The sequence below is a fragment of the Uranotaenia lowii genome, chromosome 3 (assembly GCF_029784155.1).
Source record: "Uranotaenia lowii strain MFRU-FL chromosome 3, ASM2978415v1, whole genome shotgun sequence".
NCBI classification, from domain to species: Eukaryota; Metazoa; Arthropoda; class Insecta; order Diptera; family Culicidae; genus Uranotaenia; species Uranotaenia lowii.
The window spans coordinates 296,154,175-296,174,523 of NC_073693.1; the positions used below are offsets into that span (position 1 = coordinate 296,154,175).

Below are 20,349 nucleotides of genomic sequence, written 5' to 3' on the forward strand. Positions count from 1 at the left end.
TAAAGTTGGAAGTCGCTAATTGGGAAAAAGGACAACTTTTGGAGGATCTTATTAAAAAATGAGAAACGCTACTACTTAGCATTGGCTAGTAGCTACGAAATTGACGGTGCAGATAAGTTGCGTGGAAAAAATTCCTTTAGTTACCTATGTACACCAATTTTGAACGTTTCTTGAAATACAAATTGAGAAGGTATCGAACGCCACATTCATTATTTTGAAGTTTTTTATATTCATCATTGAGAGACCAAGACTTTAGAATTATTGATTTGTACTACGGCGAGAAACCTCTGCACATATTTGTACAAACTTCATTCCACCGTCACCATCCGTAGGCATTTCCAAAAAAAGAAATCTTCCGTCGAGCAGATATTTTAATGATTTATGATCTTTATTACCCGGCAATTATGTTCTTGCCAAAGTACTTTTTCATCTGTCTACAACTGTATGTATACAAAGTATGATTGACGATTAGGAATGCCTGGCGGTTGAGAGAAAAAAACACCAACATTTATAATCACTCAACCTCAACCAGATTTGTTAGTTTAGTTTTACTTTTTTTTTTTCAAAGTCGGCTCCAAGTCGATTTTACCATATTGTACCGCACCATGTACCTCGGCATAGCTGACATGAATATGAAAAGTCTAACATAAAAAAATATGCACTGTGAAATTTACGGCAAATCTGTAACCATTCCCAATAGGGCGGCCTAATGATCATTTAATAGGCCCTTGCGGTTTGCGGCTATTTGACATGTGTTTTGATCGCCACCGCAACCGAACAGCTGTTTAGTGGTTGAAAAAAAAACAGATGATGGAAAAAAAGAAAACATTGGTGACATTTCTCAGTGCCGCAAGCTAGGCTATTTAGTTGGAGATGGTGACTAGATTTGTGCTGCTAAAGATTCGCAAAACCACAGCCGACACAGAATATCAACAAACGTATCGCCTACAAAGATTAATTACTAGCCGCAGGTCATTTGGTTATTAGAGGTAGAACGAGAATGTTTAGAAGAATGTGTGATGCTTTGAGAGTCGAATTTTAAGGTCATGCATATCACACTGAATTTGCTAATATCAGCTACAAGTGTTCTCAAGTGGGATCAACTGTCAAATCTAATAAACATATGAGAGGTTTTAAGCCAAAGGGATATAATAGCAAAAATCATCAATATTGAGTTCAAATTTGCCAAACGATTTTTTGGTCGAGTGAAAACCTCAACTTTCGAAAAAAAAAATGTATAGAAAACTGAGGGCCTCATATGCCTTAAAAATTTGAACTCTAAAAAATCAACTTTATAGTCGATAGACTTTTAACACACCCTAAATAAACTTTTTGGTCCCATATGGCACTTACAATGAATTTTATGTGCCCTTTTGGTGCAGATTTAGATTTTCATTTTGTGTGCCCTACTATTGTAACACGTGCGATTTCGCGCGTGATGATTCAGCCTCTCCCATACAACTTCCGTTTTCATCAAACGAGTGATTTACGCGCCACCTCATATGAGGACCACTCGTCGAGGTTGATTGCCCGGCTAGACTCCCGACCTCAGGGCGGTTTGTCCAAATGGATCCGAAAAAGGACACGGAATGATTAGGGGAATGGGGATGCCAGGAAAATAGACTAGCAGTTTCCCCGTCGTGCCAAAAGAATAGCTGGGACGCAAACCGTTGTTCTATCCGCTCGAAAAGTACTCTCTTGAGCATCTCGTCATGGGTGGATCTCACTCTAACAAGTTTTTCCTTCCCGTGATAGAAGCTTAAGCGAGGGAAGCAATAAAAAGTGTGAGCTGCTTTGGTACATTGAAAGAAAAAAAAAGTTTGCATTAATTCGGGGGACTTTGATAGACAATAACCATTTGCCCGCGTGCCTCAAAGTATTTGACTTTTTAAGACCCCCGGCAGTATGATTTTTTTTAATATTCCAGCCAAAACAGGAAGATCCATGATACAAAATTTTTATAAGAAAAAATACATTTCCTGCTGCCTGCTAGCTTCAAAATAAAGCTACTTCATCAAAAATCAAGGCCACTCATGCTCTAAACAAATTTTATAAGCTCAATGTAAGACAGTTGAGCTAACCAAATAAACAGGTTAGGAATCTAGTGAAGCATACTTAAAACTGTCCAGAAAAGGCATAAAAAAGATTGAAAAGAAATCATTCATTTCTTTATTTAGAAATTTTTTAGTATCACTTATTTTTTTCTACAAAAAAAACAATATTATTTATTAAAACTGTCTGTGGAAATGTCAATAATAATGCTTGTATGACCTATTTGAACATATAACTGCATTTATAGGTGTTTTTAGTATTCCAAAGGTTTCAAGAGTTCAGGGGATTCAAGATTTTTTTTCTCTAGCACGAAGAAATTTGATAATTGAGCTATAATACTAACATGACGTAAAATGATGTAAACTGATGGAACAAACGTTTTGGATTAATTTAGAATCAGAAAAAAACAGGTTAGAATTCAAAAACTTTGATTACATTTTCAGTAAACCACATTTTTTCCAGTTTCAAGTCGTGCAATCTGGTCCATCAAGTTTCATCGGGATGTAAAACATTTTTCTCAATGGTCCAATCAATTTACTTTTTAGTGACCTTGATGCAATTCTATTTATTTGATTTAATGATCTATGAATTTCCGAGGCATTCACGAGGTATGAAGTACTTATTTCCTGACCAAAATCATCCAGCTTCCCTTACTTAGTCCCGGGCATTTGGAAATGGGTCTCAATTCTATTTAACAGCAAGATAGTGCTGCCATCTACGACTTTAAACTGGAAAAAGTGTGTTTGACTGATTCGAAAAATTAATTCGATCATTCGAAAAATTAATTTAATTTCATCATGTCACGTCATTTTCATGAAGAAATTAAGCTGTTTGATAAAGTATCATAGCTCAAGAGTTGAATTCCTTAGTGCTAGGAGAAGATCTCTTGAAAACCCTCATTAAAAACCTTTGGATAACAAGAGAACTCCTGAAAACGCAGTTATCTATTCAAATAGGTCGTAGAAACAAATTTATTAACTTTTTCACAGAAAATTTCTAGAAACAATATTGATTTTTTTAGAAAAACATAAGAGGCACTATCTTTATTTCGCACATTTTTTTCATATTTTTTGGTCCTCAACGCCAATTGCTCCACCCAAAAAAGTTAACTCATGCTTAATATGTTCGTTGAACAGTTCAAAACAAATTGTAGAAGAAAATTTTTACAAATTTCCATCAACAATCAACAAAACTTTATGAAACTAACTTCAAAAATGGCATTGCCATTTTATCGTATTCATTGTTTTATAAGCTTCTCTTACTTGTTAGTCTATATACGGACGTTAGTATGAGAGACTGATTGGCCTCAGGCATAACCTACTACAGATTTTTTTTGTTGGCAACCTGGGCCATAACCTCGAAATTGGTCGAGCTTTTGGCCTCATCGGTGCACACAGGGGTAAATGCACCTAAAAAGCGATCAAAATTATTTGCGGACAAACGGTAAACGATAAATATTTGATGTCTTCACAACCCTTTCATATTTTTTGATAATCTATCAAATTTTTTAAAGAAAAAAGTGATTTTTCCACTTGGAAGGGAAGTTAAAAAATATTTCTCAAAATAAATAGTTTAGAGACTTGATGTCTTCACAAAGTTTTAGATCTTATTATAATAAGAAATGGTGTCTTAACATCACGATCGCATCATATAAATTAGAGCATTTTAAAAATAATACTAGTAATTTTGAGTTTTTATTTAATATCTTTTTAATATACGATTTATAAACTTGGTATATTTGTTAAACTTGTTCAAATTGTTGAAACACACAGTTTTGTGCAATATGTTAATATTTCAACTAAGAAAGGAGATATACTACAAAATATCCAAAATAATGCCGTTTTCAGTAATTTATAGCCTTAAGAGTTCGGCTGAGTTCGTATGTTTTTTGAAAGAGTTTTGTTGACCAAATTATTGGCTTTCCATTGATATATAAATTTAACATTAGTTTTGGATAGATTTTTTTGCAAACTAAATAGCAAGCAATAATGAGCTTTTTTTCCTTTAGAAACACTTGAAGTTTTAGGAAAAAAAATCCTCAATTTTTGCTGTTTACTCTATCAAACAATTTGTTCAGAGAGATCGAGACTATTTGTTTAAAAGAAACGATAGAATATATTACAGAATCAAGCGCGTTATTTGCTTCATTCAATAAATATTTGAGTAACTTGCTTTAAGGTTTACAGATTTTACATCATTAAGAATAATATTCAAACTGCATTTTTATCCGTTAAAATTCAGAAATCATTTTAAATAACTGTATATCGGGTACTCTTCAAACTTCGTGATGGAATAACGCGATTCATAAACAAATTAGTATTGTATGGCAAAAGCTCCTACACTCATTGAAAATTATATCGCATATCGTAGTCGAAATGTAGCTAAACTATCGTAAATATGGAACATGACGATGATCGAATTTTAAGTTTTTCTAACAAATGGTTCAACAAAACCAAAAATATTACATGATTTAACACTCATAAAATTCGTTAACCTATGTGTAGGATATTCAACCATAAGTACAATCTCGTACTTAAAAAAAACAGAATAATGCAAATTTTTCGAAACCCTTATCATCCCGGGTGGTGAAAAGGTCTCAAATAATTTATAATAATAATAATAATTTTCATCTAGATAGGATTATTTAAAAATCAGTCTTTATCAGTAACATCTCAGTGTTGATTTTTTAAAGAAAGAATTTCTCAATTTCAGTATGAGGAACTCGCATTTCATTTGCGCCCTTTCAAAAATTGATCGAAAGCATTCATGGTTTGAGGTTAGGGCTGAGGGATTTTGTCAAGGTGGTGTTCGTGCAGAACTGTCATTATAGTGAATGCCACGTGCAAGTCAAACAGCTATCACTATTGAATATTGAATCTCCTTAATCATTTAGCGAAAAAAATTGTAAAAACAACTATTCCTTGGCAAGATTAATGGTTCTTCAACTTTTTTTTCTATAACTTGTTCTTATTCTACTCTGATGGTTCTGAAACTCCATCAATCCATTTTGAATCAATAACTACACCCAAAGAAGAGGTTGGAAAATGTTAATGGCAGTCGGCGCTAGACTCGAGCTCCCGTGCAAAATGATGCATGACCACTACATTCAAGCGAAACACACAGAAAAACATTTTATAAAATTTTCATCCTTTTGGATAATTCATCCTAGAAACAAGAAAATGAAGAAAGAAAAATGCCGTCGGAAAGTGAAAATCAAACTCACACCATTTTTATATTGTCTTCACAATCCAACGCATATTAGCTGGAGGTTTTTTTTAATCCTCCTTATTGGTCCTTTGCAGGGTTGCCACAAAGATAAATTTTGTCTAGAAAAGTAGATTTTTTAAATTTAGTACAAATTTGTAAGATTTGTAAGAACTTTTCTATCTATTTTTATTTATTCTTTATTAATAATTCTTTCTCTAAGAATTTACATTTTCACCGATATGCCGAAAATAATTCTACAAAAAGTACAAATTTGTACACATTTTTGACATTTGGTGATATACATAGCACTGCAGCTTTGAACACACGATTCAAATGATTCTGACTTAATGAAATATTTGTATTTCATCACAGTAAATAATTTGAGACTACGAGTTATATAAGTATTGCAAATTGGTTCAAATCCAATCAATGGAGTTGTAAAAATTATTGAATCTCTGTGATAATTGTACTGGATTTTCATATAATATCGGTAAAGATTATGGTACAGGTTATCCAAAAAAGTTCAGATGAAAAACTTTTTTTTTTTTGGTGGAAAGTTCAGATTTCAATGTGGCAACGCTGGTCGTTTGTCTTGTGGAGGGAATGCCTTTTTATGCCACCTTACATACGCGACCGGATCAATTCATTCGAGTATAATCTTGCTGGCTGCCATTAGGCATTAGGTTTGGGAATTGCTTCCATCATTCTTTCTCTTGTGATGGGATAGGGCGGTCTCAAAACTAATCATTGCCGATGGTGCATACATCTTATGCCTGTGACGATGAAATATTGAGAACTCATGATTGGAGTGAAAGCTGAATTTTGGGTGTAGGATGAGGCGAACTTCATTTCTTTTTAAATTTCAAAAAGCCTGTAGTCTAAAAAGTTTCCTTTCTGCCCAAGCAACCAAAATTCCCATAAAACAGGTACAAAAGCGCTTACTCAGCCCCATCATTGGTATGAAGTACGTTCTATGCAGCTCAAAATTTAAGTTCTTATTGATACTTTCAAGTTTCAAAACAAGTCTTAATTCAGCTTCCAAAAATCGCAAAATGAGCAAAAAATCTCTCTCTATCTCAACTGAACCCTTGGCTTCGGTTCATATCACCTTCTCTTGATTATTTACTGTGTTCTGTACCGGTGCCGCCATGATGCCACGCGCCGGATTCCAAACTCGAAAAATTGCTCAATTGCTTATTTCCTACATTTCCTCCATATATACCATCAGAATGGTCACTTAATCACTAAATTACTTATTTAAAAAAACTTGCCCGGCTTGGGGATCGAACCCCGACCTCCGTGGTGAGAATCGAACACGCTACCACAAGACTGCGCCTAGATGTTCTTTTAACTGAAAATAAAACTCGAGGTGGTGATTTGATTTTGAGAGCACATCAATGCACTTTTTGTGACTTACTAAATCCCGTTTTAAGCACTTTTGTGCCCTTTATGTGACTTAAGTCCCGTATAACGTACGTATTAGAGATGTACCGAATAGTGGTATTCGGCGAACGGCCGAATACCGAATATTGACCTTTACAACTATTCGTCCAAACGTATATTCGGCCGATATCCGGGCATTTTTTTAAATTGTTGAAAAATCGTTATTGAAGATTTTAAAGAGAAATTTGAGTTTTTTTTTATTTGGCAAATAATCTGACAAAATTCGGGAATTTTAAACAATATCTGGACATCCCAGCCGGATTTGACTTATCTGGAATCTCAACTGGATTTATGGCAAGCCTGAATATATCCAGAAAATCTGGAATAAGCTTGAATCAAAATATAAAGCGATACTTGTCAGCATTCTCTTGTACGATCTACAGTGAAAGAAACGCGGATACACCTTAGCTGTTTTGCTGAAACCATAAGTTTTTAACGATTGTGTAGCTTTAACAACATTACTTTTGAATATTTCATAAATTATTCAAAATCATTTGAAAAATTTCTGTAGTCTGTAGTAGATATTCGGCCTATTCGGCCTATTCGGCCGAATACTTATCTCAACTATACGGTGAGCCGAATATTCGGCTTAACGGTTTTTTGGCGGTATTCGGCGTCGAATATTCGGCCGACCGAATATTCGGCCGACCGATTATTCGGTACATCTCTAGTACGTATAGATCACTTTTGCAACTTTCATGTTCGTTAATGAGTACATATAGTTCACACATGGGAATTGGGAAAAACAAGTCACATACAACGTACATATTAATCACTTTTGCAACTTTCAAGTTCATTCATGAGTACATAAAGTACACTAAAGGGAATTAGGCAGTTGATTCTCTTTGTCAGCCAATATGTAACTTTCAATGCCTTCATTCAAGTAAATATGTGACTTTTGGTTGCTTGGGTAGTCAAAACGAATGGCAGATTTTTTTTGAAGATTTTCAACGAGATATTGAGCTACCCTGGTTTTGAGGTGAAATTTTATAAAAAAAACACGAAAATTTGTGCGAAGACGCGAGAATTTGTTTTTGGTTTTTCTTTAATATTCGTTCTCACGCGATGCAAATGAAATTCTAATGTATGGATCTTACTGGAAAATTTTCTGGCTACAACTTTGCCGAATACGGCAAATCGGTACGAGAAACGAGAAAATTATTATAATGTCCAAAACAGAGCATCCTTTTTACATGAAAAAAATCTACTTACCAACATTGCTATATTTAACGTTCTCGGGTAAACTCCAGTATTGTTTGCAATGTTACAACAATCATCGAAAAACAAATTATTTCGAATTATCATTTTTCATACACTTCACAATTTTGTGACATTCAATAAAAATAAAGATGAAGATTATCGTGGAAAAAAGATGAAGGTTATCGTTGGGTAAACAGATGTTCGACTGCGTCTAGAATTGAACTATGCATAGGTACATATGTAACTTCACAATCATAAGTCAGAAATATGCTATCGTGTAGAAAAAACACTACAATTATGAAAAAACAGAAACAATTGAACAAACTCATTTGATTGCTATCAGATAATTGGTCGCATTCATTTGTCTCCCATCTAATCGCTAAATTGCATCTATAAACATCAAACAAGTATACTAAACTTCCACCTTTCCCCATTTCTCTCCCTCATTAATCCAGGTACATCACCCCGACGGCCCTACCCCAGGTCATAGCGGCACCGAACAAACCCCTCGGCACCGGCATTTCCCAGAAGTTGCGGGATCTGGCCACCTCGGCGGGACTGCTGCAGGCCAAACCGAGGCCTCCCCTAAAGCCGGTCATCAAGACGACACCCCGGGTGGGGTCACTTTCCTCGAATGGTGGTGTGGGGGGCGGCAGCGTCGGAAGCAGCATGGGAGGCATCAATGGGAGCATTGGGGGAACCTCTGGAATTGGTTCCAGCAGTAGTACAGGTGGCGGTTCTGGAACGGACCAGTTTCCCAAGAAGGTAACCTTTAGCGCGTTTGCCACCGTACAGGTCGTTTAGCAAAATCCGATAACGCGAAGGGCGTTAGACAATTAGTAACCATATAGGACAGATAGAAAGCAATGGGAAGGGATGATGAACAATCACCATAACGTTATCAATCAACCAGCAAATATCAATTATTTCTTGCAACCAAAAGGGAAACAATTTGATTATTTGAACCAAAAAACGAACCAGAACAAAAAATAACCAATCGAAACTCATATCGACTGAGACGACTGTGCGGAATGACAGCGTTTAGAAGTTAGCGAAAGAGAAAGATGAAAAGAAGATTTGTAAGTAAACAATTGTACAGAAATTTAAACCTTTTGTAGGGATTTTAATGAAAAGTCAAAACATGAAACAAAATACATAAGAAAAAATTCCTATCAGCACCAAGGACTTAGAGGATCAAACAACAATATTTTTTTCATAGTAACGAATTCACAAGGTAGATTATAAAATGCATTAGTTACAGTGGAAAGTGAAAAACACTACAGATGTTTATTTGAGGGTTACGCACTACATACATCGATAAATAGGGGACTTTAACATTCTTTAAACTATTCAACTTGACGTCTAGCACCAATTTTTAAAACGGTTTTACAGTAGGAATGGTAAGAATATTACAATATTTGCTTGTAGGAACTATACCAGAGGAGAGCAGAAAAATACAGAAAAAGAAAAAAACTTGTAAATAATGTATACTGTACTATAGATCGAAATTTGTGATTTATGAGCCATTTTAGATCTTTCGGTAGTTTAACGGTTGGACTCCAACGTGTGGATTTATTACTAGGGAATCGGTTTATTGATGCTTAGAGCTTTTGAAATGCAACAACCTAGCGACTGTTATTTTTGCGGTTCTAGGAGCAATTGAAATTTTTCATGGTTTTTTGGGATTGTATTTTTTTGACATTATAGGTTTTTCAATGGAACTTTAAAAAGCGGAAATAAGCTTTTTTTATGATCGGTTCTGAAAGTGAATCATAAGTGGGATAAGTGGGATTGGGACCTATCCTTGGACATTTCAATGTTTTTTTTGATAACTTATTTCTAAAAAAAATCTTCAAGTTCAAGTTTTGAAAAAAAATTCACTCGAGTTACATAAAAAATCGTCCAAAACATTAAGTTGAAAATTGAGATAGAATTCGATGGGTTTTTAAACGTAAACAACTTTTTTAAACTAAACTCACAAGGTCCGCACTAAGAAAACAAAATCATAATCAATCAAACTTCGTTCAATATCCCTGAGTTTTGAATAAATTGAACACATTTCGGCTATTTCGGAAAAGTAAAATTTTCTTTAATTTTTGGAAAAATTACCAATGCTCCCATTCAAACTTTTTTATGGCTTTTTGTCAAAGTAAAAAAAATTTTCAAAAAAATTCAAACAATAAGGATTTTTAATTGAAACTTAAATTATCATAGAACTTATTTCATCTGAGTTAACAATTCGAAATAAACTTTATTTCCGGTATCCATCATGTAAAAAAAATGTGAAAAATCGTTGTAAGTGGTCTTACTGAACTGGATACACATGGAATCATGTCTGAATACTCGCCGTAAAAAGTCTTGAAGTTTTAAAATATTTTGTCTCTCAAACCGAGCCTTCTTATGGGTTTTGTGCCAGTTAAAAAAAAATCAAACGGAAACTTTCCACTAAACAACTTTATCGAAGATCGTAGCTTCGTATCTCTTTAGACAAAAAAGTTATTAGCTGTTGAATATGGGTATATCTTTAGGTATTAAAAAACCATCAATGCAACTGACATCACTGCTGGTGCATATCGAAGCATTGCATGACTTCTTTTCTAGCAATACTTCGCTAGGCACCAGCAGGCATGTCAGTTGAATTGATTGTTTTTCAATGCCAAAATAATACCCCTTTTAAACAGCAAATGATTATTTTACGTGATAAGATACGAAGACACGATCTTCAAAAAAGTTGTATAGCGGAAAATTTTCTTTAAAGAATTTATAAATTAGCACGAACCCCATAACCAGACTCGGTTCCAGAGAAGAAACGAAACTGATGTTGATTCTTTAGAACAAAATATTCAATTTACCTATACGAATATAAAAGTTTAAATTTACTCATTTCAACGTTACTAAAAAATTCTGCAAAAAATTATGGATGAGTTTTGAACCAAAACTAAGCTTTTAAGGCTCCAGGGTTTGAGAAATTAAAAAATGACCCCAAATCGACTCAGTCAAGATTACAGTACACTCATTTTTTCCTATTTTTACCGAAATATTGCCTTCTTACGGTCACGAGGATTTCCTATTGAAATATTTTTTTCTATCAGTTTGATAAATAAAACACTACATAAACGCTATCGGCATTATTTCAATGTTTATACTAAGGTTGCCTGTTTGCCCGGATATTTTTAATAAAATTTTGGAAAAGTCCGGTTGCCCGTATTTCATTAACAAATTTTCCCGGATTGAAAAAAACAAATTTTGCTGTAAGTTTTTTACTTATACGTCCAAAACAAAAAAATTGATCAAGTTTTTTGAAAAAAAAATGATGAATTTTGATGGTGGAAAAGAAATTTTTCACGGTTTGTGTTGAGTAATTCCTATATTTTGAACAAGTTTGCCCGGATAGAGTCCGGAATTTCGGTCGGTAATTTTGGAATGAAATGCCCGGATTTTGCCAAGTTTTTAAATAAAATAGCCTGAATATGTTCGGCCCGGATACGTGCTGAAAAAATATTGCATAGGATAAACTAAGGTTGCAGATAGGCATGGCGCTCAGGTCGTCCCGAATTGCGAGCTGGATCCCTTTTTTCTATACTGATGGATCAAAAAAGGATAATGCAGCTGGCGCAGGAGTAACAGGTCCAGGTGCAAACTTTTCCATACCAATGGTAAAGTGGGTGACAGTTTTTCAAGCGGAAATTTTCGCCATTCTCATATGTTCAAACCTATGTTTGGAAAGAAACCACGGGTAATTTGTTTGTAAGATAGTCAAGCAGCACTTAAATCTTTAAAGTCAATGAAATGTTCATCAAAATTAGTTTGGGAATGTAATGAGGCACTTAAAAAACTTGCTCAAAATAATTCAGTTACTTTATATTGGGTACCAGGGCTGCAGTTACTTTATATTGGGTACCACTGTGGAGTTGAGGGTAATGAAAAAGCTGACATGCTAGCTAGACAGGGCTCCTCAACACCGCTTTTAGGTCCTGAACCTTTCTGCGGCGTCTCTCGCTGGTTTCTAAAAATGGAATTAAAAAATATTGAAAAACGAATGGTTGAAACAAACTGGAAGAACATATTAGGAGCAAGACAATCAAAGCGTTTACAAATCGAAAAAAATACTAGCATTATCTAAAAAAGACCTAAAAACATTTACAGAACTAATAACAGGACACTGTGAATGTCTTTATCATTTAAAACTAATAGGCAAGAGTCATTCTGACGTATGCCGATTTTGCAGGGCTGAGGAGATATCATCTGAGCATCTTCTGTGTGACTGCCCTTGTCTTATATCAAAAATAACAAAACAACTCGGAAAAGGTATTTTGGATCCTTCCGAAATATATTCTATAAGTTCCAAGAAGGTTGTTAACTTCATTCGTGTAGTTCTTCCAGATTGGGAAAATGCTAAACAACAAGAAAGTGACACTGTTGAAATCAATCAGAGTGATCTATCTTGATTAGCCACATTAAACAGGGGACAAACCTCAAAAGACCTAACATCTGGTCGCAGTGGTAGGAACCCAACAAGGAAAAAAACAGGTTGCAGATTGCCCAGTTATATCCAGGTTTGCTCAATTTTATCCGGGTTTGCACGGATATTTATTACAAAATTTGGAAACACTTCAACCCGACCCGGTTTCCCGGATTTTATTGAAAAAAAAACTCATTTCTTGCCCTGATTTATTGACTTTATTTGACAAATCAAACAAATTAGAAAACAAAGTGTATTATAATTTTTTTATTTATGCCTCCAAAACAATTGTTTTGAGCAAGTTTTGAAAAAAAATAATCGTGAAAGGTTTTTCCTTTGACAGGAAGCCCAAAATAAGATTTCAAATCTGTCAATGAGTTTTGGTGAAATTTTATTTTAAAGTTTTTTCCTTAATTTCTGTTGAATAATTTCTAGGTTTTGACAAAATTTGCCCAGATTTTAAGTCGTCAATTTTGAAATCAAGTGCCCGTATTTTGCCAGGTTTTCATTTGAATTCCCCAGATTTGTCCGGCCAGGATAAGTGCTGCAAAAAATCTGGCAACCTTAGTCAGGTAACTCTGGGAATAACAAAAATTAAAAAAAAAGGATTTTTTTCCAAAGTGCCAAAAGTTAGTGTACGCTTTCAATATTTTTGTGATTCAATCATAGTGAAAAATATTTTTGAATTTCGTCCTTGTCAATCTCATTCAAAAAGGTTATCAGTAGTGTATACTGTTTTTACATTCTTATAAAGCTGTTTTCTTTTGTGGTGAAATTTTAAGAATTGTAATTTCTCGAAAATTACAATGGAAAATTTCGTATAAAATCAGGTAACAAATGTTCTTTAAAAATTCACTTTTGATTCCTAACTGAATTTAAAAAGTATCGTTTGATGTATAACACAAAACTATTGAATCAGTTTTGGCTGATCTAAAAAAAGTCGATTTCATATGCAAAAGCTGTGGAAAATCGAATTTTTTTGGCTAGGCTTTTAGATTTACCAATACCCCTTCGACTATGATGTTTTAAACACCAAACGATACCTTTTCAACTGAACCATCATTCAATAGAATATTTTGAAAAAAAATTATTTTTTCTGATTTGTTGTGGAATTTTTAATTGTAATTTTCGCGAAATTCCAGCAAAAATGCTATACGTTGATGATTTTTTTTCAATTTTATTCACGAACAACAACCGATTAACTTTATAAGAATGTATATAGAGTATACGCTGCTGATGTCCTTTTTGAGTAGAGTTTGACAAGAAAAAAAAAGTTTTTACTTTGATTGAGTTTGTCAAGTACATGATTTTTAAAACTGATCAAATTAATATTTCAATCCTGATCAAATATTCTTAAGTTTATAAACAAACTCGTTAAGCTCCCCGCGCACTCCTTGCCTACTAACTGTGAATGTCGGAAAACCTTGTGACTGAATTCTTGGGTCGACAGAGACCTGAAATCTGAATTAGAATAAAAATATTGGCGAATATCAAGAGAGCTCACGCACACTAGTTCATATGTCAAAAGCCATAGATATAGTTGAATCAGTCAACAAATTAAAGTGATAAAATACCGCATTAAAAAATTTACCGTTACTGGTAAAAGTTGTAAAATTGTATCAAAATAGACGACGAGAAGTTACGTTGGCCAGTCTAGGTTGTTCTGGGGAGTTTCCAAAAAAATTGAAAATTTCGCTACGAAAAACTTCGTATAGGGAACAAAGTAGGCTGTTCATAATAATTGACACAATTATCGGCCGAGTATGTGAAGAAGAAGCCTCCAGAAGCCCTACTATTTTTATTCAAAGATACCTCGAAGCAAATTGATGAGCTTTGGCAGGAACTGGCTTCGAGCTTTTCACGAATCCGGTGATGGAGTGGTACGATGCTGTTTTTATTCCGGGGAAGTAAAACCAGCTTAAGTTGTTTGAACTAGGGGAGATGAGGGCATAATGAGCGCCCAGGGCATAGTAAGCAATTCTCTTTTATACGCATACGCATTTTCTTAAATAAATTTTCATGAGAAATAGTTTCGTACTTACTATAGTATTAATTTTTCACCGAAAAAGAAATCTCCTTGTCATCTTTACAAAAAAAAATTCAAAAAAAAACATCTAGGTTCCCTAGTGACGAAAAAAAAAAGATTTTAATTTTCAAGCACCCACCAGGAAATAAACTTTCATGATCTTTAAACCATCTTTATCTATAATGTACGCACTGTAACATAATAAAAACATTGTTGATCAATTTTCACCATTATTATTTTTTTTTATTTTTCACTATAATCAATTTTAAAACACGTTTCTGCTTTAATTTGTTGACTAGGAGCGAAAAGAGCACAATTTATCGGGGCACGATGAGCGTTTTCTGCCGCAGCATCTAGCAGCGAATTCAACTCGATCTAGTGAACTGAATGATAGAGTTACAGCTTCACCAGTTTACATCCTACTACCAAAAACATTCTTGGGATTTTCAAAGGAAAGACAAAATTCTTTAAAAATGACCAGAAAAAGGGTTGATCAGCAGTGGCGTGTGTTTTTTTTTTTGGTCAAAGCAGTTCTTTGGCACGCCCAAAATCCAACATTCACTCCAATCATGAGTTCACAATTTTTCAACGTCATTGGCATATCCCTATCCCATCACAAGATAAAGGAAGATGGAAACAATGGATGAATAAATTGATCCGCTCGGTCGATTCTGTGTGTGCGTATGTGAGGCAGCATTAGGAAAAGTACAAAGAAAACGAAACATTTCCTTGTTTCAAACCCCCGGCAAACAATCTCCGGTCAAGCTGCCTGATTGGGCGTGTTTCTTGTTTCCAATTCCCTCTCCCATCATAAGACAATATCGACAAACCCCCGGCCAAACACCAGACACTATGACAAACACTATAACAATTAACCCTCGTTCTCCAGCTGGGTCAGGTGGCACACTAGTTAAGCTGTGGGGTGGGCAAGATGAAGTAAGAAATTTGTTGTGAGTTCAATTCCTCTTCGAAGGCAAATTTTTTTAATTTACCATGTTTCGGGGTATAAATAGGATAAAAATTGGATAAAAATCACATCACAATGTTTTTTCTTGTTTCGCTTGAATGTTTGTATGTTGTGGTTCTGCAGCATTTTGCTTGAGAGCTCGAGTCTTTATGCCAGTGACGGGAAAGCAATCATATCATTTTTAGGCGCAATGCACATTTCAGCGCATTTTTGGCACACAGTTAGCTCGGATCGAAATTGAAATTTTGCAACCTGTTCTTTAGGTGTAACTATCTCGAAACCTTGACTTGACAGATTATCAAAAAAAAAACTAAACCAACATATAAACAGTCCACCAAAAACTAGCTTCACTGAATTTCATTAAATTTCAGCAATGCAATAAAATGTTATGCATTAATTTAAAGGAAATTTTTGATGAAAACTTACGATTTTTTTTAGCCCCATAATTTTTTATGGATTCATTTTGAGAGCACTCAGACCAAAAAAAAAAACTTCTTATGTCTACAACATAACTTGCTACAAATCGGTGTACATTTCATAAATCATATTCAACTGATGAGTTTTTATGACATCCATGAACTACGCAACAACCAACTTATAAAGAGTTTGTAAGATTATTTGTCTGATAAATATTTTGTTCTCACTCCTGTTTCCCAACGGCGACAAAAATAAAAATGGAGATTAAAAACGTAGTTTATGTTAGGCGATTGAAATGCTAATTTATGTTGAATTTATTTAATACACTTTCGAGAGTCATACTTTCATGAAAAAACATAGGAAGCCATTTATTTTCAGAATGTTTGTTCCAATGGGATGCCTGCTGAAAGTTCAAAATTACAGGGAACTCATTTACTACTTAGGAAATAAGTCTTTAAAAAATTCACTTGAAATCGCTATAAAGAATTTTGCTCATTTCGTTATGAGCTAAACACTATGAATCCACCTGATTTTCTGTCCAAGAACAGAGCAACCCCTTGAAGTTGAAAAGATGACCCATAATTTGATAGGAGCCTTCTTTTGAACCAAAAAATACCAAATTTTGAAGATCCAGTTGTCTCCGAGTTATAACAGGACAAATTTCGGGGTTCAAGGGAATGAAAATCTTCACGGTCCTTAAGTAATTTTCACTCAATATACAAATTTACGATACATATCGGGCTTATGGATTACCCAACTGAGCATCAATGAATTATTGCAAAGCTAAAGTAATACTAAACACTCTGGTAGAGTCCTTCCAAATCTGTAAATGTTAGCCTTTTTTTTAATCTTCTTATTTTTCTATCTAAATTTAAGCCGCTCACCTAATTGTTAACAAATTGGAAGCCAAAAAACCAATTCGGTTACACAAATAGTCACCACCAATAATAAGCATAACGTTAGAAACAAGACATAAACAAAAACATTACATATAATTATATTAACGATAATCTTAGCAGCTTCCCACAGGGAAGCAGGGCCAATTATAAGACTTAATATCTTTTACAACATCGCGCGTTTCGTTTTTGTTTTTTTTTTTTTTTACTTTTGTTTTCCCCTTTATATTGTATTTTATCTATTGTATCTTGCTGAAGCGAAAATTGAGACGAAAAAAAACCACAAGACTCTGTACACAAACATTATTAGCATAAGCGAAAGGAGATATTGAAAAGATAAAGACGGCCAAAAAGCCCACAAGAAGAGACAGAATCTTATGCAATTCTCCAGCAACTCCAGCTCAAAACGTTAACCTAGGTCAAGCTTGAAAAGAGAGAAAGAAAGAAATCCAGCATCCCGGTAGCGCTAAATAAAACCTTCCTAAAAGTCTCTAGAAGCACACGTTGCTCCCATAATAGATCAATCATCATAGATTAGCGAGAGAGCACCAGTTTTGTTGTTAGCGAGGTTTGCTTAGTAAGATTTTTTTTCGCTACTAATTTCCAAACCTCAAAGCTAGCAGCCGCTAATTCACAAACAGATCCCCGTGCTGAGAAAGTTTGTTGGCCAAACATTGGCGCCCAACCTTCTGTAGTTTGTGGTTTTGCTTATTAAATGGCCAACCCAATTCTTGACAAAAAAAAATGGGCAACATCGACAGCCGCTCACAAAGATAATGAGTCACGATTTCGCGGGAGAGTGCCAATTTTCACTTAACCAACTTCAAAGGGGTCAAAATTGGCAGGTTCCAATAATGGTTGAACAATGTTGGAGTTTTCACCTTTGAAATTATTCTGAGTATAGGAAGGTATAAAATTTAGATGTCAGATTCTAGATGTCAGATTCCAGATGTCAAATTCCAGATGTCAGATTCCAGATATCAGAGTTCAGTTTAAGTACTCAGATGTCAGAATACAGATGTCACAACTCAGTTGTCAGAATTCTGTTGTCAGAATTCTGTTGTCAGAATTCAGATGTCAGAATTCAGATCTCTGAATTCAGACGTCAGAATTCAGATGTCAGAATTCAGATGTCAGAATTCAAATGTCAGAATTCAGATGTCAGGTTTCAAATGTCAGAATTCAGATGTAAGTATTCAAATATCAGAGTACAGATGTCACAACTCAGTTGTCAGAATTTTGCTGTCAGAATTCAGATGTTTGAATTCAGACGTCAGAATTCAGGTGTCAGATTTCAGAGGAAAGAATTTAAATGACAGAATTCAGATGTCAGAATTTAGATGTCAGAATTCAGATGTCAGATATCGGAATTCAGATGTCAAAATTCAGATGCCAGAATTCAGATGTCAGAATTCAGATGTCAGTACTCAGATGTCAGAATACAGGAATCAGTAACTCAGTTATGATATTTCTGATGTCAGAATTTAGATGTCAGAATTCAGATGTCAGAATCCAGAAGTAGGAATTCAGATGTCAGAATTCAGATGTCAGAATTCATATATCAGGATTCAGATGTAAGTGCTCTGATGTCAGAATACAAATGTCAGAACCCAGTTCAGAATTCTCTTATCAGGCGTCAGCATTCGAATGTCAGAACTCAGTTGTCATAATTGTGTTGTCAGAATTCAGCCGTCAGAACTGTTGTCAGAATTCTAAAGTAAGAATTAAGATATCTGAATTCAGATGTCAAAATTTTGATGTCAGAATTTAAATGTCAGATTTTAGATGTCAGAATTCAGATGTCAGAATTCAGATGCCAGATTTCAGGTGTAGGAATTCAGATGTCACAATTCAAATGTCAGAATTCTGATGTCAGAACTCAGATGTCTAAATTCAGACGCTAGAATTCAAATGTCAGAATTCAGATGTTAGAACTCAGACGTCAGAACTAAGATGTCAAAACTCAGTCAAAATTCAAATGTCAAATTTCGGATGAATTCATATATCACAATTCAGATGTCAAAATTAGATGTCAGAATTCTGATGTCAGAACTCAGATGTCAAAATTCAGACGCTAGAAATCAGATGTCAGAGCTCAGATGTCAGAATTCAGATACCAGTGCTCAGATGTCAGAATTCGGTTTCAAAAATTAGATGTCAGAGTTCAGATGTCAGTGTTCAGATGTCAGAATACAGAAGTCAGAACTCAGTTGTGATAATTCTATTCTCAGAACTCAGACGTCAGAATTCAGATGTCAGAATTCAGGTGTCAGAACTCAGTTGTCAGAACTCAGATGTCAGAATTCAGATGTCAGAACTCAGATGTCAGAATTCAGTTTCAGAAATCAGATGTCAGAATTCAGATTCAGAATGAAAAATAAATTATTTTTTTTGAAGATTTATAATTAAGTATTGCATCACAGACATTAAAGTTGATTAATTTTGTAAACCACCGAAAGTGACTTTAAAAAACCCTTACATAACTCCATTATCCAAGCAACAGTTTACAAACAAAAAATTCATCAATCATCAGCAATTTTCACTTTCACTGATGCATTGAGCCTAGTTTTTTGTTCGGTAGATATTTGTCTCGGAATTAAAAACTCATCAACCAATTTCGATACCTTTAATCGATGTTGTAGCATCAATGATGTTGCAAAATTACTCTCCACGAATCATTGAACCCGCGCACGAATCTATTTGCGCGATCGAGCGAGCGGGAGCAAACGAAATCAAAACACATTTCGATACGCCCATTTAACAGGAAAAAAAAATGAACAAGTGTCTTGTGAACATCGAGAGCAAAACAAATCAGTCGAAAGGGTGAGAAAAATTTGAGGCGAAAAAATTTAAACGAAAAGTGAAGATGTAAATGGGATGTCTGGATTTAAAATTTAGAAACTAGACGGCAGCACCATAACCTGTTAAAATGAATTGTGAAACTGACCCAAGGTATGTTAAAAAGTGTAAAAATGTATGTAAAAATAATTTTTAATCGAAATAATACAGCATAGCTTCACTTACTGAAAGTGGTAGGAGACAGGCTCACATTATCGATAGTGTATGTAGCGTATTCATAGAACAAATTTTAAACAAAATCCCTTCACCTCTTTTAAAAACAAATTCATAACCTAAAAAGTGGCAAAAGTGTATAGAAATGTAAATAGATAAACAAAACAAATGTGAAATTGATTTATAAATGTCATGGGGCAAAAATTGTAGACAGGATCCCATTGAAAGATGCTGAATCCAAAATTGTCAAGAAGCACCACAATAAATAGATACAGAATCACACACATTCTTTGAGAATAAAACTAAACAAATAATCGATTCAGCGTGAATTTATTCATCCGAAACGACCCAATAGTTTAGGTTTAGCTTTTAAAGCGAGGACAACACCAAATCGTGACCCAATAGAGAGAAAAAAAACCCGCGATAAGTTAGTCAAGTTGCCCCACACACTAAAAAAATCTTCACCTAAATCTCTCACCAAAAGTCACGATGCATTTGATTGCTGCTGTCGAGTGTCGAGATGGGAATTGAGTCATTCGGTGGAATTGCATGGTTGACCTTCAAAACAGGGGGGAAAAGCGCCACAACGCGTTAAGCATTTGATTGATTTTCGCTTCGTTTTTCTATTTCCAAACTTAACAACGAACCAAGTAAGGGGAAACGTCAA

At 34.6% G+C, this 20,349-nt stretch overlaps 1 protein-coding gene across 1 annotated transcript in view; it reads left to right on the forward strand.

The window, feature by feature from the left end:
• The window catches only part of LOC129754565 (uncharacterized), a 383,442-nt gene extending 363,442 nt beyond the window's left edge, over positions 1–20,000 (forward strand). Inside the window, exon 2 of the mRNA XM_055750706.1 lies at positions 8,358–20,000. Within this exon, the coding sequence (XP_055606681.1) occupies positions 8,358–8,706 (349 nt within the window). The 3' untranslated portion in view covers positions 8,707–20,000. The remainder of the gene's footprint in view (positions 1–8,357) is intronic.
• Positions 20,001–20,349: the final 349 nt, after the last annotated feature.